Source organism: Populus trichocarpa, chromosome 16 (genome assembly GCF_000002775.5).
Source record: "Populus trichocarpa isolate Nisqually-1 chromosome 16, P.trichocarpa_v4.1, whole genome shotgun sequence".
Taxonomy (NCBI): domain Eukaryota; kingdom Viridiplantae; phylum Streptophyta; class Magnoliopsida; order Malpighiales; family Salicaceae; genus Populus; species Populus trichocarpa.
Window position 1 is genome coordinate 12502787 of NC_037300.2, and position 26447 is coordinate 12529233.

The 26447-nt window shown below is 35.6% G+C and overlaps 2 protein-coding genes, 1 long non-coding RNA gene and 1 pseudogene across 4 annotated transcripts; 2 read left to right on the forward strand and 2 right to left on the reverse strand.

Annotated features, from left to right (window-relative positions):
- Positions 1-384: 384 nt before the first annotated feature.
- On the forward strand, positions 385-3400 carry LOC7460369 (pyruvate decarboxylase 2). Its single transcript, XM_002322961.4, has 6 exons — positions 385-1227; positions 1422-1585; positions 1698-2348; positions 2437-2554; positions 2767-2955; positions 3053-3400. The coding sequence occupies exons 1-6, from the start codon at positions 703-705 to the stop codon at positions 3221-3223; spliced, it is 1818 nt and encodes a 605-aa protein (XP_002322997.1). The 5' UTR covers positions 385-702; the 3' UTR covers positions 3224-3400.
- Positions 3401-9680: 6280 nt separating this feature from the next.
- Positions 9681-14330, reverse strand: LOC7460370 (transcription factor bHLH140). Its single transcript, XM_024587341.2, has 6 exons — positions 14107-14330; positions 13881-14005; positions 12794-13752; positions 11583-12258; positions 11331-11501; positions 9681-10739 (listed from the first exon to the last, which is right to left on the reverse strand). The coding sequence occupies exons 1-6, from the start codon at positions 14150-14152 to the stop codon at positions 10416-10418; spliced, it is 2301 nt and encodes a 766-aa protein (XP_024443109.1). The 5' UTR covers positions 14153-14330; the 3' UTR covers positions 9681-10415.
- A 1085-nt stretch (positions 14331-15415) lies between these two features.
- LOC18106317 (uncharacterized) lies at positions 15416-16913 on the reverse strand. 2 transcript variants are annotated; one of them, XR_008057618.1, is made up of 3 exons: positions 16721-16913; positions 16001-16627; positions 15416-15970 (listed from the first exon to the last, which is right to left on the reverse strand). It is a non-coding gene; the product is annotated as an uncharacterized LOC18106317 (long non-coding RNA). The 2 variants fall into 2 exon arrangements; XR_002978344.2 differs by having other exon boundaries at positions 15416-16000; positions 16038-16627; positions 16721-16909.
- A 5370-nt stretch (positions 16914-22283) lies between these two features.
- LOC18106318 (receptor-like protein 7) lies at positions 22284-25646 on the forward strand (annotated as a pseudogene).
- The last annotated feature ends 801 nt before the right edge of the window (positions 25647-26447 follow it).

Genomic DNA, 26447 nt, shown 5'->3' on the forward strand with positions numbered 1-26447 from the left:
TTATTTTTAATATAATACATTATAATTTTAAATATTAAAAAATTAATTTTAAATAAAAAAATTAATTTTTTAAAAATATAATTTCAAATTAAAAAAACACCTATCTACCGGAACCGTCCTTCACTCCCATCCATTCCTGTCCCAGGAGGCAAATTTGTCTTTTTATTTTTCTTCTAGAAGTTTCACAATACTCGAACTGAAAAGAGAAACGGGAGGGAAAAAAACAAAAAAAAAAGAGATTTTTTTTTATATTTTTGATGGGACTTAATATAATCTCTCAACATAAATATGAGTAGTTAATTATTTTTCCCACAAAATAATAGTAATTAATTATTTTTCTTGATCCTACTATATAATCCACAAACACAAACCACCTTTGAATTCACCCCTGAAATATCTCCCCAGAACCGCCCCTAGGAACCCTTCTCCCCTCTCCCGATATTCTCCTATAAAATCCTCCCCCCTCCCATCTCCTCTCCCATAATCAAACAAAAATAAAAAACCTCCCCTCAATTTCATACTAAATTAACCTCTTCAAAACCCTTTCCAGAACAAAAGCCATCCTTCGGATTTTTCAAATATTATTATTATTTTTTAATTTCATCTTCTTCTCTCTACACCTGGCTATTTATTTCTCTTCCATTTTCTCTTTTATTTCCACTAAATATATATACATATATAAAAAGGACTCTTTCTTTCAACATGGACACCAAGATAGGATCTCTTGACACCTGCCGACCAACCAGCAACGACATGATCAACCCGACAAACGGCGCCGTAGCGGCTATCCAAAGCTCGGTCTCACCCACCATAATCAACGCATCCGAGTCGACGCTGGGTCGCCACCTCGCTCGCCGACTCGTCCAAATCGGTGTCAATGACGTTTTCTCCGTCCCCGGTGACTTCAACCTCACCCTTCTCGACCACTTGATCGCTGAGCCCGAGCTCAACCTTGTTGGTTGCTGTAACGAGCTCAACGCCGGCTACGCTGCGGATGGATACGCCCGGTCGCGTGGCGTTGGCGCTTGTGTTGTCACGTTCACTGTTGGGGGACTCAGTGTGCTGAATGCTATTGCTGGTGCTTACAGTGAGAATTTGCCTGTCATATGCATTGTTGGTGGGCCCAACTCCAATGATTATGGAACTAACAGGATTCTGCACCACACCATTGGCTTGCCTGACTTTAGCCAGGAGCTTGCATGTTTCTCGACTGTTACTTGTTTTCAGGTGAAGATATTTTAAATAACGTTAAAAACTTTCAGAATATAGAAACGTTGTGGATCATGATCTTTAGAGTAGATTCACCTGTGGACCCTACAATTCCAGCGTTTATATATATTATATTTTTTCTTATCATATTGTTTTTGTGGGGATCTGGTGATTATTGATTAATGGTATATGGGGTTTGATTGTTTTCGTAGGCTGTGGTGAATAACTTGGAGGATGCACATGAGCTGATAGACACTGCTATTTCAACTGCTCTGAAAGAAAGCAAGCCTGTTTATATCAGTGTTAGCTGTAACCTGTCAGCAATCCCTCATCCAACTTTTAGCCGTGAGCCGGTTCCTTTCTCGCTCACCCCCAAGTAATTTCTTTGGATTCTTGATTGATCTTTGTTTATAATTAAGTCTTTTTAGTAATAGGGAACAATTGTGAGGATTGAATACTTAGGTGTTGTAATGATTTTTGTTTTACAGATTGAGTAACAAATTGGGTTTAGAGGCTGCAGTGGAAGCGGCTGCCGAGTTTTTGAACAAGGCAGTGAAACCAGTTTTGGTGGGTGGGCCTAAACTAAGATCCGCACATGCAGGCGAGGCATTTGTGGAGTTAGCTGATGCTTCTGGTTATGCGCTTGCTATTATGCCTTCGGCTAAAGGGCTTGTGCCAGAGCATCACCCACATTTCATTGGGACTTATTGGGGTGCAGTGAGCACTGCATTCTGTGCTGAGATTGTGGAGTCTGCAGATGCTTACTTGTTTGCTGGACCAATTTTCAATGATTATAGTTCTGTTGGGTATTCTCTCCTTCTCAAGAAGGAGAAGGCGATTATTGTGCAGCCTGATCGTGTGGTGATTGCAAATGGACCTGCATTTGGGTGTATTCTGATGAAGGATTTTTTAAGTGCCCTTGCTAAGAGGCTCAAGTGCAATACTACTGCTTATGATAATTACCACAGGATTTTTGTTCCCGAGGGACAACCTTTGAGGGGTGCTCCCAAAGAACCTTTGAGGGTTAATGTTCTGTTCGAACATATACAGAAGATGCTGTCTAGTGAAACTGCTGTGATTGCTGAGACTGGAGACTCATGGTTTAACTGCCAGAAGCTGAAATTGCCTAGGGGATGCGGGTAAGCAGTTGAGAATTTGATATGTGATGTTATAGTAATTAAATTTGAGTCCATAAATTTAATGGTGTATGTGAGTTTGGATTTGTAGGTACGAGTTCCAAATGCAATATGGATCAATTGGTTGGTCAGTTGGTGCGACTCTTGGGTATGCTCAGGCTGTGCCAGAGAAGCGTGTGATTTCTTTCATTGGAGATGGTAGCTTTCAGGTAGACAACCAGAAATACTACCCAGAACTCTTTTTTTTTTTAACTCCTTTGCTAACATTTCAGATTTTGACATATCCAAATCCTCATCCTTTCGTGAAATTATTATTTGTAGCTTGTCAAATTTATTGTTGGTTATGAATTATGTATGTTTTTTTCTTCTCCCGGAGTATGATATTCAATACATTGCTTATTGCTCCTTTAATTTCTTATAGGTGACTGCTCAAGACGTGTCAACAATGCTTCGATGTGGACAGAAGACCATCATCTTCCTCATAAACAATGGTGGATACACCATTGAAGTCGAGATCCATGATGGTCCTTACAATGTGATTAAGAACTGGAACTACACTGGCTTGGTTGATGCCATCCACAATGGTGAAGGCAAGTGCTGGACAGCCAAGGTGAGCTTGTGAACTAAGTTCATTTGCTTCAATGCATAAATGTTTTAGTAGTGAAAACCAAGCATCCGACGCCGTTTTGCTGAATTTGCCCTTTCAGGTATTCTGCGAGGAAGATCTGGTTGAAGCAATTGAGACTGCAACAGGATCAAAGAAGGATAGCTTGTGCTTCATTGAGGTTATTGCTCACAAGGATGATACTAGTAAAGAACTTTTGGAATGGGGTTCTAGGGTCTCTGCTGCCAATAGCCGTCCTCCAAACCCTCAGTAGACTTTTGCCACAATGGCAATATGTGATGATGCTATGCTTCTTAGTTACACGTTGTCGGGTTTTTGGTTTATTGTTTCCTAGTACTGGAGTTTGTGATCTTGATTTGCACTCCGATTTCCTTGTATCCAAAGCTCATTTCCCTTTAATTTCATCTTTCTGATAAGTTTGATTTCGTTATCATCTTTCTCGTCTCTTTGTGACTGCCTTGACACCTTAAAGAGAGAACAATAGGCATGAAATGACATAACTGAACATGTCCCGCACTTACCTTTAAGAAAATGTAGAGTGTGGCCATATACATTGACCGCTACTGCTGCAAAAATCCTCCCTAATGCAGGTGATGGTGTTACTTGTTAGGTCCAAAGACCAATCCCTTGATTGTCACCAGTGGTGGGTCTCACTAGAGACGTGCTAAGGAGCAATCAGCGCAGCAGAGGTGGAGCTATTCGAAAGGGACTCTTCTTTTAAGATGGATTGAAACTTGAAAGGGGCTTCTGAGAGTATATCACATGTATTTATTCTTGACAGGCCTTTTTGGCCTGTCAAGATTGAATTTTCTTTCATATTAAAGAGTTAAAGATGACGACAGGTTCTTTTGCAATTTTGTTAGTAAACTTGGTCAAAGGTATATCAACTGTACAAGTGAAATATTTAGGGCAAACATGCATTCTTTTGATAGCCACCTTGGCTGCAAGCAGGGGCGGACATGGGGGCAAGCTTGACACCCCCGAATTTTCGAATTTTTTTAATTTTAATCTTTGATTTTTCAAATTTTTTATAACAGTTATGCATTTAGCCTCTCAAAAAATAAAATACTTGATCTCTACTAATTTTATAGTTTTTATGACGAAACCCTAGTTAAAATTTTATAGTTCCACCCTTGGCTGCAAGTGCTGCAAAAATCTAATGCAAGGTGTGGAAGGGACCTAAGAAAGGTTCATTATTCCAATCCTATTGACTGCTCGGGGAAGACTTGTGAAAGAGATGGCGGTCCTAGGCTAATTGTGAGTATCTGGATTCTGAGGTGAGAGTGCCACTCAATCCGAGGAATGCAAAATATCCCCCGGCAATTTGCCTGGTGACGGTGATAATCTGGTCCACCTGGGGGGCAGTTGAAAACTACTTGGAAAGTGATGGCTGAAAGCTTGTTCTGGCATGCTCCTTGGCTATTACGGTTCGAACTTCAGATTGCCACTACGATTTAAATTTTGGGTATTCAGAGTATGGATTCATCTGTTTTTTCTTAGAAAAAAACTTGGGATTTCATCTGCACACATGAAAGCTGGTAGGGGACACCATCGGGCTGGAAAAGGATAGAAGAAAATGCCTATCGTGTTTTTTTTCCGATCTTCCAAAACCCAAGATGTGTAATTGATATAGAAAGCATTGTACTTGCCAGGTTTTTTAATGGGTTTGAAGATTTTTAGATGTTTAAAAATATATTCATCACTGTGATAGCAATTTCGATTTAAAATATTTTTTTATTTAGAAATATATTAAAATAATATTTTTTTAATTTTAAAAATTATTTTTAACATTAACATATTTAAATAATATAAAAAAATAAAAAATAAAATTTCAAATTCTTAGAAAACACCATTGAACCGTATTTTAAATACACTCTGAATCAGTAGTTCTCCGGCAAAGTAAGTGAACAATTCTTTCAATTTCAGAGTGTCGCCCAATAACCGGATCAATGCGTCCTTCACTTGCACGGGCAGTAAGATCCACACAGAATTGGGCCAATGCAGTTTGCCTCAAAGATTATTTAACCTTAATATGGGATTAGAAAGCAAATAATCTTGTTTAAGTGACTTGTATGATCAAAATCTTGGGCACGAATTAAGGTGGAATTGTTACCAGACAACCCTTTCTTTAGATTTTGTACATCCACGAAATATAGTGCAAAAGCATTTTGATATCTAGTTGTTGGAATCCATTCTTCTACTTTGTTTTTCTGATAGCAATAACCAGAAGTAATTTAGAAAATAGTTATTAAACCCGGTTCAGAGATTGATCCGGCCAAGGGGCCTGGTCCTGGGTTTCATGGGTCAACCTAGAAAAATTTTAAAAAATATATTTAAAGTTTTAATATTTTATATGAAAAAATAAAATAAAAATCCATGTGAATATAGGCTATATATATTGTAAATAATGAAATTTAAAAGAATATTTTAAAAAGTTTTTTATCCCCCATTGAAAAAATATAACTTTTTTTCTTGTAAACATAGAGTATATATATTAAAAAGTTTCAAATCCTACATTGAAAAGATATCATGTTATCCTTTTAAGTAAAAGTGTTTAAACCAAAAAGGTTTTTTTTTTTATCTCACATTAAAAAAACATAATTTTTTTCTAGTGAACATAAAGTATATCTACGAAATGGCTTCAAATCCCACATTAAAAAAATAACTTTTTCTTAGGAACATAGAGTATATATACTAATGGTTCTTGTGAATATATAGTATACATACTAAAGGGTTTCAAATCCTACATTGAAAAGATATTATGTTATCCTTTTAAGTTGAAGTATTTAAACCAAAAAGTTTTTTATTCCACATTGAAAAAACACAACTTTTTTCTTGTGAACATAGAGTATATATACGAAAGTGTTTCAAATCTCACATTGAAAAAATAATTTTTTTCTTGGGAACATAGAGTATATGTATTAAAAGGTTTTAAATCCTATATTGAAAAAACATAACTTTTTTCTTGTGAACATAGAGTATATATACGAAATGGTTTTAAATCCCACATTGAAAAAATAATTTTTTTCTTGGAAATATAGAGTATATATACTAAAGGGTTTCAAATCCCACATTGAAAAAATAAAACACTTTTCTTATATTTTTATAGTGAACTTTAAAAAGTGTTAATAGCCAACTAAAAAAAAATGAAAAAAGAGGAGTAGAAAAACCACATTTGAAAACCAAAAAAAAAAATACTGGGTCTCGCTCGGGTTATGGATCGACCTGCCGGGTCGCCCGGGTTTGGTCGGGTCGTTGCACCGCTTAATCTTTTGACAAACCCGGACAGGTCCAGCAACCGGGTCCTAGATCAACCCGCCGAGCCGGTCCAGGTTTAATAACTATGGTTTAGAACATCAAAGCAACGGATTACTACAATTTTGATTGTAACAAATATATAAAATAACATTAAATTCTAATAACAATGTTGTTTGTTATGTAATGAATGTTTTGTAAGAGAAAATAGTGTTATGTATGTATGTATGTTGAGAATGAAGAAATTATAAATCATTTACATGGATAGTTCAAGAAGTATTTATAATTTATGAATTTTGTTCTCTTGCTTGAAGAGGAGATTAAAAGGTCATTTCATTCTAATAACATTAATGAGAGATAAATACTCTTTATACATATATTAATGAGAGATAAATACCATTTATACATATATTAATGATAGATAAATATTAATAGGAACAAATATCAGTGAGACATGCATTAAAGAGATATAAATATGGTAGGTTATGAGAAATTCTTGTATACCTTGTAGGTGAAATATAAACTTGCTGAGAAACTCTTATATTATATGCAATAAACTAAGGAATACCCGACTCCTCAGAGTTATGGTGCTTAAAGTCTCTTGGCACTTTGGATTTAAGCTAAAAAATCTAATTTAATAAAATTGTTTTTAAGAAATTAGGTGTTAGACTCAAACCATAAGCCTATACCCAAACAATGCCAAGATTGGACCCAATCCGTAATGCATGGGCTCAAAGGATGCTAGGGCATATGCTAAGCAATGCTCGAGGCTAGGCCCAGGCTACAACACCTAGACCCAAGGGGTGTGAGGTTGATTAGCTAATTGACCTAGCACTATTAATAGTTGTTTGGTTCTGAATAAAATTGAGTTTGGTGAAGCGGGTCCCACATAAATTTAAGTTGAAAACGTAGTTAATTGCACAACAGTATGAGTGTGTTTGGTATTGCGGTAGCTGTTGTGGTTGTGGTTTGAAAAAAGTTGTTTTATAAAAAGTATTTTTAGTTGAGGTTGGTTTGAAAAAATAGGTGTTTGGTTAAAACTGTGGTTGAAATTGAGGTTGAAGAAAAAATAGTTTAATGTGTTTGGTTAAGAATATTTTTGAAATTGAGGTTATAAAATATTTTTTTTAAAAATATATTAATATTGATGGTTTTAAATTTAAATATTGTGGATTTAACTATTGCTATTACATCATGAAATAAATCATATTTTATATAAAATATTTTTTTATTATTCCATTGAACTATCTACAATTCCATAACGTCTGAAATAATCCGACAATTTTCTTGGTTTCTTTAACACGCAACAACATAACTTGTAAAATATAATCAGGAACAAATTAGAATTGTGATCAAATTCTGCAAATGCTACGTCATCAAGCGAATAAAACACAATTAAAAATAAAAAAAAAATATTTTTTATTTTACTGGGTCGGACCCGGTTCAATGCATTTTGCGCGTTGGATCGGACCTGGTTCGGCTGGTATAGTGGAGCTATGCTCCACTATTCAGTGAACAGTGTAGCATGGTTGAATTTCTTAGGCGTGCAAGAAAGCAGCAATTTTCTGCTTTCCATCTCCCTGTGTTTCGCACGCAATTTATTATGGGACCCATGCACAATAAGCAGCTTTTTTTTTCTTAACCAAACGTCTACTTAGTGCGTTTTTTAAGAAACGCAAATTCTAACGCGTAGCCAAACGGATTCTATATACATGCTTTTTTAGTTGGGGTTCTTAAATTTTTTTAGAGGCCGTTTGTTTGCGTGATTGCTTCTACGTTTGAAGCAACCACAGCAAACATTATGTTTGGTTACGTAAAAAACACAATTTATTTGTGGTGGGACCCATGATAATTCACGTTTTGCACGCAATTTTGGCGAAGTAGCTCCTGGCTGCTTTTCTCCATCAGTGTTTCAGGCAACAGTGCAATTCACTTGCACTGTTCGTGTGAACAATTGGTTTTTTTTTCAGTGTGTTTACACGTGAACAGTGCAAGTGAATTGAACTGTTCACTCAAAACAATGAACAGTGCAATTCACTTGCACTGTTCGCATGAACGTTTTTTTTCCAGTGTGTTTATTTTTTGTACAATTTTTTTTATAAAAAAACTAGTTTAGAGTGAATTAAATTCACTCGCACTGTCATGTAAATAATATTTTTTCCCCCAAAAACTAGTGTAGAGTGAATTAAATTCACTCGCACTGTAATATCAAATCAATTTAATTCTTGATAATATTTTATCTAATTTTATTGCACGCTCAAAAAATTATGAAAATTGTTGTTCTTGCCGGATGAATTTTGTACGTAATGGAATTGTAGATTGTTTAATGGAATAATAAAAAATATTTTATATAAAGTATTAGTTATTTCATGATATAACAGCAATAGTAAAATTTATAATATTTAAATTAAAAACATCAATATTAATATATATATTTTTAAATTATTTTATAACCTCAATTTTAAAAATATTCTTAACTAAACACATTAAACTACTTTTTATTTAACCTTAATTTCAACTATAATTTTAATTAAATATTTATTTTTTTAAAATAACCTCAACTTGAGTAATTTTTAATAGTAATGCCGCAAGACTTGCTTTATATCTTTATTTTTTGTGCATGTGACAGTACTCTTCCCCTCCTCAATAGTGGAGCCACTGCTTACTTATTTTCTCACCCTAAACGAGCAAGCTCTAATGTCTGCCCAGGGTTACCCTAAAAATCCCTGCCCTGCTCGTTTCCTACCGTTTGTAAAGAAAGGCAAAAAATGAAGAAACCAGATTTGATCAATAGAGAAATTAGAGCAACCATCTACACAGTATTCTCCGAACTCTTCACAACACAAGCCTGCATAAAAAGTAAAGCGGGCAATAAAAAAAAGTGTTGTAATTTATGTGGTTGTTTATAAAATTTAATGTTAATGAAATGTAAATTAATGTAATTAAAAATTAAAAAATAATTACATGTTTTTTTTTAGTAATATCATTACTTAAATCAATTTAACTATAATTTTATTCAAACATCTCATACATGTTTTTACTGTTCATAAATATTAATTATAATTTTTACCAAATAAATATCTAAATCCAACTAACCATAAACTAAGACAAAACCTCAAACGCCATGATTGACGCTAGAGATCCGAAGTTTATGGAGGCAGTGTAGATAATAAAATCATCCACCTTACAGTACAACACAGAATACAGGTTTTCAACTGACGAGAATGTGATCCTGACTCATACACCTCCATAAATTCTCATTTTTCGTCAAGCAAGATTGTAACCAAAGTCCATTGGGGATATATCTTGCAAATTGCTTTGAAAATTTTATGGCAAGGGGTTATATTTACCTTTTCTTGTGTTTCCTAGTGTAGATTCTTGACATGACCTGGGAAACAGGAGAGCTTAAAACTATCATTTGCGAGCAGGTAAAGAGATGGTCCAGAAAACAGCGGTTGAAAAGATGAAATACAGCCAAGGTTCTCTTTCTGGTCATTATCATAAAAATTAGGCCGAAGATTCGATACATTGAAAATACTCCAGTCTTCCCTGAAACTCCCTTACCTTGAAGCGGCAAAGTAAAACTATAGGTGGCTAGCTGCCGCTGCGGCTGGCTTAGTGCTAGAATTTCAAAATCATTTCCTTCGAAGAAGTCAAAATTGACATTCTAATCCACAAGCAGAGTTGTGTTCAGGGTCTTCTGCGATGCAAAGCGTTCAAGAATACAAAGGATCGTGTCCTGACCACAATCTCAACGAAGCTGTAACATGCTCTGCTAAATTGACAATCCGCACAAGAGTAGAACGTTAAAACCTTGTTGGTAAGAGCAAAGGTGGCAAAGGCAAATGCAGCAGACACCAAATATAGATATAGATTGAGGGGGAAAAAAGAGAGAAAAGGTTAGCATCCGTCTCCGAGTTTCCCAAATTCCCCAGTTAAAATTAACAATAAGGATTTAAAGCTGATTGTGTTGCTTTAGGGAGTAAAGACTGCCGTCCCAATCATAAACTTCTACGGCACTGTACAGCTCCATGATGGAAAACACAAACTGCGAAGAAAGCTGTATTTGGTCCCCTATAGCAAAAGGAGTTTCATGTCCTCTTGTAAGTCATCTTTTGCGCCAGAAATGAGAAGTTGAAGCACACCAAAATTTTTATTGATGCATGATCTATGGATACCTAGGTATTACTTCAATTATGTTTTGGTGCAAGCACTAAACGGCCATTTTCAAGAAGGGCATGGGGAAAGGGGGCTTGACAAATGCTAATATGTGATTTCAGCCTGGGTATATTAGGGTGTGCACTTCTACATCGGTGGCATCGCAACTCCATTGACAACCGGCAATCTTCATCTTTTATTGTTGCTTTCCCGTGATTCTTGATTTCTTCAATCACATCCACTGAATCTCGAAAAAAGGCAGTATTAAAAGAGTTCCAGTGCTTCTTGTTCTTGAGATGATTGGAATTGAAATCCTGGCTAATCACATGCAAGTGTAATTGTCTCATTGAAGGGACCTGCAAGGAGAGACAGTTCAAGCACGTTAAAAACCCCCCCCTCCTTTTGTAGTTTACAGTTTCAATATCTAAAGCAGTAATGGAGTTGGGTAGAAAATGAGAATTAGAGTTGAAAAAAAACATAAATAAGGTGAAAGGTGAAAATATTTCGCAAGAATATGAAAGATATAAAACAGCCCCAGATTCAGAATGATGTTTCATCTCTTAATTGTTGCCACATACAGCTCTGTTATTATGTAGTTTTGTCACACTTTTTTATGAATAACATCATCTCTTTTTCCACAATCACATCCTCAGTTCCAACCTCTATTCCTATGTCAAATTATTGTACCTGGCTCCTGTAAATAGAGATAACATCAGCTAACTACCCCATTTGGTCCGTGTTTTATTGCCATTCTGCAACTTATGGCCCTCAATATAAATTCTGTCAGACCGTAAGAAAACCCATCAACTTTTCCGAGACAATTTCAGTCTGGCTCCGAGAGTTGCCTTATCTGACTCAATGAAGTCTATGACTGTATAAGCAGAGACCACGGCAGAAAAAGAACAAAGTTAACAAACAACTTCTGAGCTTAAGCATTCATTGCATACCGAGTGGTATCCAAGGCGGAAGACCATTGATGAATCTTCATGCAAGAATTTCTCAGCCCATTTCAAACCCACAGCATGCATTGTCATTAACAACTGAAGGTGTTCTTGATGCACATCTGCAAGACAATCAAGACCTTCATGTCGTGCCAAAACTAGGAGATGCTTGCATGCCTGAGAAAATTAATGGCAATTTTACTAAATAATCATTCACCTTAAAAGAATAGAGAAAGGAGCTAACATTAAAAGGCTTACCTTTGGATAAAGGTCATTTAATACAACAACATCATCTAAAACCTCCAGCAACTTGTCCTTGTGCTTCTCAGGATGCATGGCGATGTGGTAAAGAGCTTGTGCCCATGAGCCCCAACTCTTTGATGTCGGTCCTTCTAACTTACTTTTGTCTCCAGTTACCTTTCCATATGTGGAACTAGGAGCAGAAATATCAGCTACAGTTTCATCGTGAGTCCCCTTGCATTTTTTGCTTCTCTCATATACACAGTCATCATCTCTCTTAATCTTTTGATCACTATTTGTTAAATGATTCCTGGGACCATGAGAGGGATCTTTCAAATCTGAAGGTGACGATTCAAGTTTTTCAATGATTCTCCTTGGTAATTTTGAACGGGATCTCACAATAGACAGAAATCCAGTAAAAAGTGATGTGTAAGCTTCACGCAGAATGCTGCAACCTTTAGTGTAGTCATTATTCAGAGAATTAGGTCTTTGTGGGTTCATATTTGGCCCAAGAACATGGATGACATGGGATACCTCTTCCCTAGTATACAATGGAGAATCTGAAGGGAGAGGAACAACCACAGCATGTCCAGGGAGAAGAGATTTTGCTCGTTCCTTAGTTGCAGTCTCTAGGGAAGGACCTGCTGCAGCGAAAATTGCAGCATTTACACCTCCACCTCCAGGTTTCAATCGCCTGCAGGGGATTATCTTGTTGATATTATTCATGTGCAAATAAATAACATGATCATACTAATAGTTACACAGACATGCACACACACAGAGAGAAGAACCAGCTACGCGTCATCAGAGCAAATAAAATCTGGAATCTGAGAAAAACATGTTTAAATGAAAAGTTAATAAATCAGTGGGGAGATTGATGCTTAAGCGTCACATACATGCATCTCAGAAGGTGAACAACTTAGAACCAAAAATTAAAAAGTTTTATTGCATTATACCCATGGACGAAAAATAAGATGACGTGTTTGGAGATAGAAGTGTCTATTAAAGTCATGTTCCACATATGCATAAGAGTGTAGTCCAAAAATATAACACATGGCTCACAGCAATTCCCAGCTTTAACATTTCAAGGCTCTATTCAACACCCCATTTGAATCTCTATTTCAACCTTTTATTGTAGCTTTTGAAGCCTCTACAATCTATTATTTCTTAAACATTCAACATCCAAGAACCACATAAACAGCACAGCATAACTAGATGACAAAGCTTACCAGTTGGCAGCATTAGCTATCGCATTGCAGCGTAAACCTCCTTGCGAATAAAGTCGAGTTATATCTCCCACAAACGTGAAGAACTTTTTAGAGTCAATGTTCCTTTTTGCAGCTTTAGCCCTAACCAAAGACAGAATCTTTGATCCATGACTCAGGTCCACAAGAACAAACCTGGCATTTTCAAGCTTATTCACAAATTCTTCAACTTTCTCAACAATGATATCTGATGCTTTCTCATTGTTGAACTGGAAATCAGCTGTCGAAATAGATGGAAATGCTAGAGTGGTAATGTCACCCACAGATACATCAGCGTCAACAGAGTCTTTGGCCAAGTCTTCACTCTCTTTTACATCCTTACTAGCAGCACCTAGTAATAAAGACTCTTTAGTTGTTCCTTTGCAGCAGGTATTGTTTGCGTTACGAGCCTGAGGACAGGCAGAATCCTGCACTCTATCTGAACATGATCCTAAACTGGAAGGAGCCTCGACTTTCTTCAAGAACTTCATTATACCAAGTTGGATTTTTGCATCTGGATTCTTCTGGCCAAAACAACCATTTGAAAGGGTATCCAAAGGACCAAGTGCAGTATATGCCTTAATTGTAGCCTCAACATCATTCTCATTATGACAAAACACAATTCGAGCAAACCCTTCATTAAGCTTAGGCAACTCTTTCTTTTGCAACATTCTATTCACAACCGCAGCAGCTTTCCCACCTTGCAAATTTCCCTCATGTCCAGTCCTTTTTACAGATCGCGAAATACAAAGCTGAGCAGGAAGATCAAGCACAACAGCATGAACATCTACTTGTGCGCCACAATCTAACTTAACAAAATCCGAGCGTTGTTCTTTATCCAAATTGCATCTGTCAATAAACACACTTTTGCCTTCTTTCAACGCAGCCGCTGCTCTCTTTAGACACTGTGGCTTAGTTCCAGCTTTACCATTATTAATAGTGTCCTTCAACAAAAACCCGAAACCTCAAATTGACTAATTATCAATTTAACATCCAGAATTAACGAACTTGAAACCAAACCAAACCCATTTAGGCATATTAACAAACAAGTGTGTGATATTAGAAAAGAAACCTGACAAATGCGAGTCCAAGGTCTTAAAGAGGAACCCATTACGTGTTCACAGAAAGTTGATTTGCCACTTCCTGGTGCACCCACTAAAATCACCATCACAGGCTTTCCTTTCTGCTGTTCTTCACCTTTTTAAGCCAAGAAAACGCACAAAAATGTTTGAATTGGGGAACATAACTCAAAGCCTTGCGAATAAAGTGAACACATGTTTGAAGAAACGTTACATTACCTTTGTTGTCGATGTCCATATCCATTTTTTGATGATCGACAGCCATTAGGACGACTTGACCTCCTCTTGTGTTACAGCACCAGAATCGGAGTAGTATTCTTGTTGTTTAGGAAGTAAAAAAAGTGAGCTTGAACGTTTCTGTACGAGCTACAGTGCTTTTTAGCATGTTTGGATTTGGTCTTTAGCTGCCTTAGTTCTGAACAGGGCTAGTGCGATCCGAGCAGGGGTAAGATGCCTGCTTTTGGTTTTTAAAAGCGGTTTTACCCGGCACATGATATGGACTGGTAGCGGATTAATTTTTATTTTGGCAGTTTAATCCTATTGTATTTTTTTTTATTCAAAATAATGTTTTTAAATGATTGATCTGTTCATTCAGATAGCAAGTAAAACCGTTGAGTTTAATTTCTAGCATGATTCAAAAATAAACTTAACTCATTTAGGTTAAGTCTCAGATAGATTTGTCCGGGTTTAATAAAAACTATATTTTTAATTTAATTTTTAAATATGTTTTTAGATCTTGAAGTAATTTCATGAAATATCAGGGTATTCATTGGATTGGAAAGGAAAAATGAGGAAAGTAAAATAAATAAATAAATAAATAAATAAAAATAAGTTAATTTATGTAAAAGTTCAATAAAATTATTAGCACATTGCCTATGGAAGAGCTCTCTTGATAACATGATAAAGAGTGTTTAACAATCTATGAATTATTGGTTAAAATGTATATAATCGATGAATAAATTATATAGTGTAAATTAGTCATTAAAAAAAGTGAAGATTTAAGCAACCTTTTTATTAATTAAAATCAGGTCTTCATTCGATTCTTAACCTGTTAAAAACACACGAGAGACATGTTTAAGAATAGAGAATGGATTAGAATTGATTTGTTTAAGAACTAATTGCATTCAATAATTTATTCAAGGATTAATTACATTTCAATCAATAGTTTAGGTGACCATGTTTATAAACATATTCTCGTATGAAAAAAAAGATATAATTTTTATATTGAAAGGAAATGGCTAACCGACCATTTTTATATAATTTTTATAATCAACCTTTGTACCCTTCCTCTCTAAACCCACAGATCTTCGTACCATCCACTCCCAGAAGATCTACCTTGCCGAGGAAATAAGCACTTGCTAGACCTCTTAAAGAACCTGGTTAATTGACTACGCTGAAGAAATGGAAGAAGACAGTTTTTTACCAAGAGCAGCTTGTTACTCCTCCTGCCACACATCTTGTAGATGCCAGCATCAAATCCAGGAGGAGGGGGCCAGGTAGAATCTTGGATATAAAATTCAGAAAATGATTGTTATTGATGAAACATCTGGGACTGCAATTCGAAGCCTCATTAGCTATGAGCAATGCAGAACTGGTTGCAGTCCTGCAATCACTTCATATGCCGTACTCCTAGACATCCTCATTAACACTAACAAGGACTTGGTTAATCTGATGCATATCAGTTGCTTCTGTTCTACAATCAGCAACGAAACATACATAGTCCTCTTTGGCAGGAAAGATACTGAATCTAAGCACAGCAATACAGTTTTTCAGTTACATAAGCACTCTCACATTAAAAAAACTACAGCCTACAGTTCGATGCAACAAATGCTAACTGCTTATAATCATACATAATGCAAGTAACAAGAGTAAAATCAAGCAATGCTAGCCGCTAACCATTTACAAAGCTGAAGCTCAGCCTGCGCCTGACTAAATAGTGCGAAAAAGTGCGAAACATCCCATTACTTATCAACTCCAGATCAATAATAACCCAATAATCACACCAGAACTTCCACAACCCATCCATTTGCATCGCAGCAAATCAGCTTGCGCACGACAACAATAACACACAAAATCCCATTACCTCATCATCCCGTCCACAACATCCAATTACCTAATCATCCCCAAAACTACAACACCCCACCAATTACCTCAAAACTTCCATGATTTGCATCGCCAAAAATCAACTTGAGCATAACGAGATGACGAAATGAGAGGAGACACACAATTACTTATCAACTTGATATCCAAATAACCACACCAAGATTTCATAATCTCTCAGCACAAATCACAATAAAACGCAAAATCAAACCAGGATTGTATTGTCAAACCAAATGACCCAAACCGAGATGTCATAACCATATCGAAACAATGTGGTTTCACTACTATCTAACCCACAAACAAAACCCGACAAAAAAAAGAGCAAACAATGATAATCACAAGCAGACAATCTTATCAATCCAGCTCCAATTCCATTTAAACAGATAAAATCCCAAAGGAAATTATCAAGGAAAGAAACCAAACCCATCAACATTCAAAGAAAACAAATAAATATATCCATAGATAAAGCCCATCATCCGATTAATCAAAACACAAGGGGAAACTACATACTCCACCGTTTGATTTAAAACACACTAGAAGAAAAGAAGAAGAAAGTAATCGGAAATGAGAAAATCTACTTAGATCTCTGCCTCATCTTTCTACGCTTCCTCTTCAATCTCCTCATACGCTTCTTCTTCCACTGAAAAACGAAAAACCCAAAACTCAACGATACCAGTTAAAAGCAATCAAGTGCACAATATTTTAGATTTAGTTGCAGAGATTTTAAGGTTACCTTAGCTCTCATGGTGATGGCGGTGGGGACTGTTAAGCTTTTTGAAGCCCCCAATGAGAAGGAGAAGGAAAACCTGTTTGGTATTGTTGTTGATGTGGTTTTGGTTTAAAAAAAATAGTTTAATAAAAAGTGCTTTTCATGAGGTTTGTTTTAAAATTTAATGTGTTTGGTTAAAATTACGGTTAAAATTATGGTTTAAAAAAACAGTTTTTTGTGTTTGGTTAATATGTTTTTTGTATGATGTTTGATTGTAAAATTACCTAAAAGGACATATATATATATATATATATATATATAATGACAAAACATTATTATTTTATAATTATAATTACATAATCTTTATACGTTAATAAAAGTTTTTCAGTGTCCTATCAAACTATTTGAAAAAAATATAATAAAAAATAATATTAATTAAAATTAAAAAAAAATAAGTCAGTGATAGTCAGGTGACACAAGTAAATGTAAAAAATATAAAAAAACCACAAACAAGTTTGAGGTGTAAAATAAGAAATTCAATTCTAAAGGTATTCAAGCATTTTTAATGTTCATGTAAAAAGAAAATTACAACACAATACAGCCTCTGCACAAAAAAGTTTTTTTTAAGAGATTATTTTAGTAATACCATTATTAAAAAAAAAAGTAAAATAAAAACATGTTACTTCAGTTACTTTTGACAAATAGTCTTCATTTTATTGAAAACTCGTATTTTTGCTCCATGGCAAAACAGCGCTCGGAAAGTTTGCAATGTTAATTAAATTTATACAGTGTTGGTGAGAGAGAGAGGAGGGCACAACAACGAAAAGCAGAGCACAACAACGAAAAGCAATGATAAGTTGCTTTTCACAAACTGAGGTTGGTCCTCAGTTTTTAAGTGGGATCCACATGAAAAAAAATGCGGTTAGCATTAACCAAACGTTTTAAAACAACTTTTAATTTTAACCGCAGCCATAATAGCAGATCCAAACACCCTCGAAGACTGATTGCGGGATTGGGTATGGTTTCAAATGTATTTATAGCCAAGCCCTAGTGCGGGCCAAGATGGCTCGGCGTGGTTTCATATTCAAGACCCAAAATAGTTTCAAATTCAAGACCAAGAGGCCCAGTTCTAGTTAGGGGTGTTCACGGTTCGATTCGGTTCGGTTTAGACTAAAAAAAATAACTGAACCGAATTTTACTATTTTGGAGAAATATTAACCGAACCGGACCGGAAACCGGTTCAAACCGAGCCGGTCCGGTTCGGTTAAATCCGGTTTTTTTGGGAAAAAACCGGGAAACCTAATCCCTTCATGAAATCCGGTTTATAAAAACAAACTTTACTGCTTCAGCAAAAGTGAAAATGCCAAGGTTCAGACAAGACAAAGCTCCAATCAACTGCACTTCTGCAATTTTTGTAAGTAAAGCATTACATTCAATAAAACCTACTGATCAAAGTGGTGTTGTTCAAAGCTTCAGATTTCGAAACTTCACTTCTATCTCCAAATTAAAACTACAGCAGTCACTTTGTGTTCATATAAGCTGGAGCTATCAAAGATTCAGATCATGATTCAGACAAATGTTACTAGTGAAGTACAAGTGATGCCTCTTAATTTCTAAGGCTAGCAAGTGCATGGTTCATAGAAGATGGTTAGACCACATTGAAGAAGATTGAAACTAAACCCATATTTGAAGACACCAACAAAATGCAAGGGAGCAGGATTAACACACACCAAAACATAGCCTAGAAATTTACAGTGATACGCTTATCAATGGAGGAGCCTTGTTGTTCTGCTGCAAGCCTGCAAGTAAAGAGAGAAGCCTGAGGTTTTCTTCGGGAGATGCAGAAGGGAGAAGAGGAAGGATGCAAATTGAAGGAAGAGAGTTGAGAGACACTGAGACAAATACGGAAGGGAGAAGAGGAAGGATGAAAATTGAAGGTGAAGGAAGGGCATCTGTGAAGAGACAGATGCGGAAGGGAGAAGACGATAAATCGTCTTTGGCTCTTTGCTTTTTGGTGTGGGCGGCGGCTTTTCAGTTCAGAATTGAATTAGGGTTAGGCATACTGAGTTACTGTGGTATTTATACTACCGGTTCGGTTCACCGGTTTAAGTGGTCAAACCGGAACCGAACCGAACCGGCCAGATTTTATGGTTTTAAAATCGGTTTAATCGGTTTTCTATCTCGGTTCGGTTTTCTCGGTTAATTTTTCATCGGTTTTCTCGATTTTTTCAGTTAATCGGTTTTTTTGAACGCCCCTAGTTCTAGTTAATTAAATAAAACCCTAAAAAATAAATCTAAGAGGGAAAGTGCAAAATCTAGGCCTCTGAAGGGTAGGAACTTGCGTTGATTCGAATAATGGCTTTGATTATGACATTATGTGATGTCTACGTCTTTATTACAATACAATAAACGGTAGAATAAGAAAGGCCGATAATTTTCTCCCGTTGACTCCCTAATCACTAATAGACTAGGTCAACGCGGTTAAATGTTATTTACAGAGGTTAAGATCGTTAAAATTACAGGCTGGCTTTAAAACTATATAATTTTACGAATATTTAACTTATAAAATCAAATCAAAAGCTTGAAAAATAATAAAATTAGACTTGATTGGTGTAAAACAATCAATAAACTCACATAATCACCTAGCTGAGGTATGTCTTTTTGTCTATTATCAACTGCTTCAGTATTAGATGCATATCCTTGCCATCTGTTCTCTCGATGAGACATTCAGCAAGTCTCTTTAATTATTATTTTTACCTCTACTTCCTTAGCTGCAAATTTGCTACCAAAAACCACGGCAAGACCTTTGAATGTCAAATCAGCTACAGCACTTGATGACGATGATCCCTGGGCTGCCATTGCTGCTCCTCCACCTACTACTAGGGCCAAACCACTGGTAGCTGGTGGAGGCCGAGGTAAACCTCCTGCTCCAAAATTAGGCGCACAAAGGATAAACCGGACGTCCTCGTCCGGGATGTAATTCAGGGACAGAGAACACGGAGAAGCAAGGATGACAAGTGAAGTTGTGTAAAAAGATTCTTATGGCGTCTGGTTTTGACATTAGAATGGAACAACAGATCCTGTTGACGTGAGTTATATCTGCTACTCTCGGCCCACATATTTGATTTTTATAAATTTTACTATACAAATTTGTATTATATTTTATATATTATAATTTTTTTTGGTATTTTTTTTAATTAATGTGGGTATCCGAACTAATTTATGTGCACTTCGACTAATCCCATAAGTCTTAATGTTAATAACTATATAAACTTTCAATGACCATTATATTAACAACCACATTAATTAAATTTAAAACTAAAATATACAAATTTTTTAATCTCAATCTTTTATCAATTTCTGCACCACCTACTAAACACCTTACCATACTGACACAGAGATACATGATACGTGTATTACACGGTAAAAAGAATAGAAAAGGCAAAGAGGATCCTCCCATTGACTTTCTAGGCTCCAATAGTCAAAGCAAATAGGACCCTCCACCATTATTATCATATTTTAAACTTGCAAGACAATTGATGAAATGATTTAGAATTTGATTTTGACATCATTTTAAATTGAAGTGAAAGGATAATTGAACACTGACTCAACCAGGTCTACTCAATTATCTTGGTCTTGTCTATTTTAAAATTATTTTCTTTTTATATTATTTTAAAAAACTCATTATAAATTAAAAGTTTATTACAAACGCACTAAATCAAAATTTATATAAAAATAGCACATTTAAATTTTTATCAATTTAAATTTAATTTATTTGATTATAACAATATAAAACAATGAATTTAGTTCAATTAATTTCAAAATCTATATAAAAAATTAATTTATTTAGATTTTTTAATTATTTTTTTTTATAATTTTAGATCATCTTAATGCATTAATGTTAAAATTATTTTTTAAAAAATAAAAAAAAATATTATTTTAAAATATTTTCAAATAAAAACAATATAAACCACAATTATTATCCAATTATGAAACACCCAAGAAGTTTAAACCATACACGCTTCAACTCTTTCCCTTTCAAATATATATATACAGGGGCGGAGCTAGAATTATTTGTTAGAGGGGGCCATAATTAATATAATAAAATATAATATTTATTTTATTTTATTGTACATGAGTTGTAAAAAAAACCTGCATAATTTAGTTTTATTCAAATAACTTACTATAAATATATAATGATCTTTGTATAAGGTAAAAAGTTCGAAGAAATACCAAATTGAGTCAAAGCAACGAAGTTAATTTCATCTTCATAATATATTCATCACTTTAATGTTGTTGGTCTTTATATCTATCAAATATAAACATACAAAGTATATAAGAAACATTAGCTAAAACGAAGTATTATTTATGTTCGATAAACTTTGAAATAAAGCAAAAAATAATAAAGAACTATTCTCACTAATTAACGCGAGTTCTTTGTAAACTGAGGTGCATTGGAGTTGCTCAACCATAACTTTAACATTACACATTGGAGTTGGTTCACTAGGCTGCGAGTTATCAATATTTTTTTTGAAAAAAAATCAAATTCTTCTTATTTTGTTCATGGTTCAACCTAAAATCAAAACATATATCGTGAGAAAAAATTAATAATTTTGGTGATTCTGCTAAAAACAAAACATAAAAAAAATCAAAGTATAATCAAAACAAACCAATAAAATATATCTAATTAATTAAAAAAAGCACTATAACAAGAATGCAAAAAACAATTGGTAAAATTAGCAGATCTGAGAAAAAAATAAAGCAAAAATGATAGAATTATATATAAAAAAAACCTCATCAAATTATTAACAAACATCTCAAAACAAAATAAAAATAGATTTTAAATTTAAGTTACTTTATTTTGTTTGATGAAAAATAAATTAATTGATGGCTCTGCTTCAATCTTTTCGTTGAAAAATTTTACTTATGATTTATATTTATATTTTTGTTTTTGACCGGCTGCAGAATTTATTGAGCAAAGTAATAATTTTATCTTTATAGGATTTATATTAGGGCTACGAAAATTAATTTTAAAAAAATCAAATTGAAAAATCACACTTAATTACAGTAAAAAAACTCATCTTTGTAAAATAAAAAACCTCCTCCACACTTAATTACCTAATAATATATATATATATATATATATATATATATATATATTATTAATATGAATTGCCCAGAAAGATACGGGCACACATTATTTAATAATTTAGTGAAAATGGAGGGAATCTGAAGCAAACACTCCACTACTTTCCATATATATTACAGGGCAGAATATTTTAGGACCCCCCTCCTTCCACCCCTATATATATATATATATATATTGACAGGGAAAGAGTCGAAGCGCGTATGATTTAAATATATATTTTGACAGGGGAAGAGTTGAAGAGCGTATGGTTTAAAATAATACAAATTTGTATAGTAAAAAAAAAAAAATTAAATTTTTAAAAAACACCGCGTTCCTGGAAACTGCCAGAATTGAAACCCTACTCGCCTTAACTCTTCCCCTGTCAAAAAAAGAATGCATTGAAAAGTCTTCAAGTCAAGCGAAAATCACATCCAAATAGATTCATTTACTGCATGTTTTAAAGTACGGCACCACGCAAAAGAGAGCAACTTCATCCATGCAAACAATCCACTTGACTATGAAAATTCCTCTCTTTACTTTGTTTTTCTTCATGCCCCTTCTAACGATGCCCTCCAGCATCAACACAGGTCTGGTTTCTGGCAGATGCCCGAGCGATCAGCAATCTTTGTTGCTCCAATTAAAGAAAACTCTTTTATTCAATGAATCTATGTCCACCAAACTGGTGACATGGAATCCCAGCTCGGATTGCTGCGAGTGGAGAGGTATAAGCTGCGATATTGGTGGGCTTAATCGTGTTATCGGCCTCGACTTGAGCAATGAATCCATCACTGGTGGACTTGACGATTCAAGCGGGCTTTTCAGTCTTCAATTTCTTCAGAGTCTAAACTTGTCTTTCAACAGCTTCAGCACAGCTCTGCCAGTCGGGTTTGCCAACCTCACGGATTTGATTTCACTGAATTTGTCCAGTGCTGGCTTTACAGGCCAGATTCCAAATGATATCTCAAAGCTGACAAAGTTGGTCAGTCTTGATTTGTCTGCCCTTTCCTTCCCTGGAAGTCCTGCACTGAAACTCAAGAAGCCTAATTTTGCAACATTGGTTCAAAATCTCACACACCTAACAGAGCTCCTTCTTGATGGTGTTAATATATCAGCACACGGAAATGACTAGTGCAAGGCCTTATCATCTTCACTGCCTAATCTAAAAGTGCTGAGCATGTTCAACTGCTATCTTTCAGGCCCTCTTGATGCTTCCCTTGCAAAGCTTCAGTCTCTTTCAATAATTCGTTTGAGCAGTAATAATTTGTCTTCTCCAGTTCCAGAATTCCTTGCAAATTACTCGAAATTGACTGCCTTGCAGCTTAGCTCTTGCCAGTTGAACGGAATATTTCCACAAGCTATATTCCAGGTACCAACACTAGAGATCCTTGACTTATCAGACAACAAATTCCTTCAGGGTTCTTTTCCGGAGTTCCATCAGAATCTCTCTCTTCAGACCCTCCTTCTCAGTAACACAAATTTTTCGGGAACATTACCACAGTCCATTGGTGAACTCCAGAAATTATCCAGAATAGAGCTAGTGGGTCACAATTTCACTGGACCAATTCCAAATTCAATGGCTAATCTCACCCAGCTGTTTTATCTAGACTTGTCATCCAACAAGTTCGAAGGCACACTCCCATCAATCTCACCTATGTAGATGTCTCTCACAATCAACTAACAGGTGAGATTCCATCCAGTCACTGGGAAGGCCTTCGAAGCCTCACCCATGTTGATTTAGGGTACAATGCATTCAACGGGAGCATCCCCTCATCTTTGTTTGCAATCCCGTCGCTGCAGAAGATACAGCTTTCCAACAACAGATTTGGGGGACAGATTCCTGAGTTTCCAAACGTGTCTTCCTCTCTTTTGGATACCCTGGATTTGAGCAGCAACAACTTATTAGAAGGTTCTATTCCCAGTTCTGTCTTTGGTCTTGCAAAACTCAATGTCCTTGAACTTTCATCCAATAAGCTCAATGGCACGTTGCAATTACATTGGATTCAGAAACTTCTCAATCTCACCACACTTGGCCTCTCATACAACAACTTGAGAGTTAATGCAAGTGGTGGCAATTCCAACATCTCTTCCCTTCCCCAAATCAAGAAACTAAGATTGGCTTCTTGCGACCTGGGAATGTTTCCAGATCTAAGGAACCAATCAAAACTCTTCCATTTAGACCTTTCAGACAACCAAATTACTGGGCCGGTACCTGGTTGGATTTCAGAACTTAGTCTTCTTCAATATCTGAATCTTTCACGCAATCTTCTGGTTGATCTAGAAAGACCTTTGTCTCTTCTTGGTCTTAGCATCTTAGACCTGCATCATAACCAGCTCCAAGGGAGCATTCCAGTTCCTCCATCATTTATTACCTATGTGGATTACTCAAGCAATAATTTTTCTTCCTCCATCCCCCCTAACATCGGTAATTACTTCAACTTTACCTTTTTCTTCTCCCTTTCAAATAATCACCTTATCGGAGCAATACCGCAATCGATATGCAGTTCCGAATGGCTACAAGTTCTTGACTTGTCTAACAACAGTTTGAGTGGAGCAATACCATCCTGTTTAATTGAGAAGATTAAGACTCTTCGTGTTCTAAATTTAAGGAGAAACAACTTCGATGGAATTATTCCTGATAAATTTCCAAGAAGCTGTGAATTGAAGACTCTGGATCTGAGTGGAAACAACTTGCAAGGGCAAGTTCCAAAATCTCTGGCAAATTGCACAATGTTAGAGGTCTTAGACCTTGGGAACAATCAAATCAATGACAGCTTCCCGTGTCTTCTTAAGAACATATCGAGTTTTCGTGTCCTTGTTCTGCGAAACAACATGTTCTCCGGGCCTATTGGATGTCCACAAATCGAAGGCACTTGGCCAAGGCTTCAGATCGTCGACCTAGCTTTCAACCATTTCAGAGGAAATCTACCAGATATTTGCTTGAAAACGTGGGAAGGAATGATGGAAGGTGGAAACAGAAGCCTTGAGCACATAAGATATGATCCCCTGAAGCTGACGAATGGACTGTATTATCAAGATTCAATAACAGTCACACTCAAGGGTCTCGAGCTGGAGCTGGTGAAGATACCAACTGTCTTTACCTCTGCTGACTTTTCAAGCAACAACTTTGAAGGGCCAATACCAGATGCCATAGGACAGTTCAATGTCCTCTATGTTCTCAACTTGTCACATAATGTACTCACAGGCCAAATTCCATCATCTTTAGGCAACCTGTCACAGCTCGAGTCCTTAGACCTCTCATCTAACCAATTGTCGGGACAAATCCCAGCACAGCTAACAAGCCTGACATTCCTTTCAGTCCTGAATCTCTCATATAACAGGCTAGTGGGACGGATCCCAACAGGCAATCAATTCCTGACGTTCTCGTCCGATTCCTTTGAAGGTAACCAAGGATTATGCGGGCCTCCGTTAATTTTATCGTGCAACTATACCTTTGTATCAAATTCTGGTATAGACATTGACTGGGTCTTCTTAAGTGCTGGATTGGGATATATCTTCGGGTCGGGCATTATTGTTCTACCTCTTATGTTTTGCAAGAGATGGAGAACATGGTACTACACACATGTTAATCGTGTAATTTTCAGGATCTTCCCTCAACTAGAAAAAAGAAGAAAGAATCTTGGCAGAAGAGCTCAAAGAAATAGAAGAAGGCAGTAACATTGGTGAAGAAAATCAATGAGCATTTGCGATTAATATTTCCTATGGCTTCTTTTTTATATACTGCTGTATGTTTTGTTTTGTTTTCAGTTTTATAGACATTTGCAATAAGTTCAGTTTCAATTTTAGTTTTTATTCTGTGAGTTATTGTGTTGTGTTGGGAAAATTGATACCAATCTAATTAAATACACAGTTTACAATTCACAAGTCTCAAATTTATTTTTTTCTCTTTGTGCAATCAAAATTAGAATTAACCAATTAACAAAATAATACAATCAATCACATAACTCAATACCAAGGATTTTACGAGACAAACCCGATATGAAAAAAATCACGGAACCATAGTCCACCTAAAATCTCACACTATCAATAAATAATGGGTTCATAATTGTTTTTCCTTAGCTATAACTAAGGGTACAACATACATACATACATACATACATACATACATACATACATCATCAAGAACGATATATTCTTAGAAGACAACAAGATTAAAGAGAGAAAGGTTTGGGAAAATCTCATAACACGTCAGCCCTGTTTTTTGCCAAAATGATCCACTTAGACACCATCACTCTTCAATCTAACAGTCCAGAATGAATAGCAACCTGTTTGAAATCTGCTATCAAAATCTCAGCCTAATCCATCGATGAACAATTTGGAAATCGAAGAATGAAGGCAGACTGCTTAAGCTATCTCTTTTGGTTTCTCTCTCGTACTCTCTTTTATCTTGTAAGGCATTTTACCACAACAATGATATTTGTTATTTATATTAGAGTAAGCTAACACTAATCACTTAAGAGCCTTCTTCTTTTCTTTATTTAAAATGTGTGGTAGTCCCATTGTCATATGGTATGGAACCACACATAACAAATCTCCTCCTCATACACCATGTGAAGAATTCATCATACCAGCAATCAACTTGTAAGCTTCAATTTGAGAGGCTTT

Excerpts from the sequence above, each read along its gene's own strand:
- LOC7460369 (XM_002322961.4), top strand. The coding sequence starts at position 703 with ATGGACACCAAGATAGGATCTCTTGACACCTGCCGACCAACCAGCAAC. Across the intron at positions 1,586-1,697 it reads CCTTTCTCGCTCACCCCCAA|ATTGAGTAACAAATTGGGTT; the intron begins GTAATTTCTTTG and ends TTTGTTTTACAG. Across the intron at positions 2,349-2,436 it reads AAATTGCCTAGGGGATGCGG|GTACGAGTTCCAAATGCAAT; the intron begins GTAAGCAGTTGA and ends TTGGATTTGTAG.
- LOC7460370 (XM_024587341.2), bottom strand. The coding sequence starts at position 14,152 with ATGGCTGTCGATCATCAAAAAATGGATATGGACATCGACAACAAAG. Across the intron at positions 14,006-14,106 it reads TATGGACATCGACAACAAAG|GTGAAGAACAGCAGAAAGGA; the intron begins GTAATGTAACGT and ends TGGCTTAAAAAG. Across the intron at positions 10,740-11,330 it reads TCCGCCTTGGATACCACTCG|GTCCCTTCAATGAGACAATT; the intron begins GTATGCAATGAA and ends CTCTCCTTGCAG.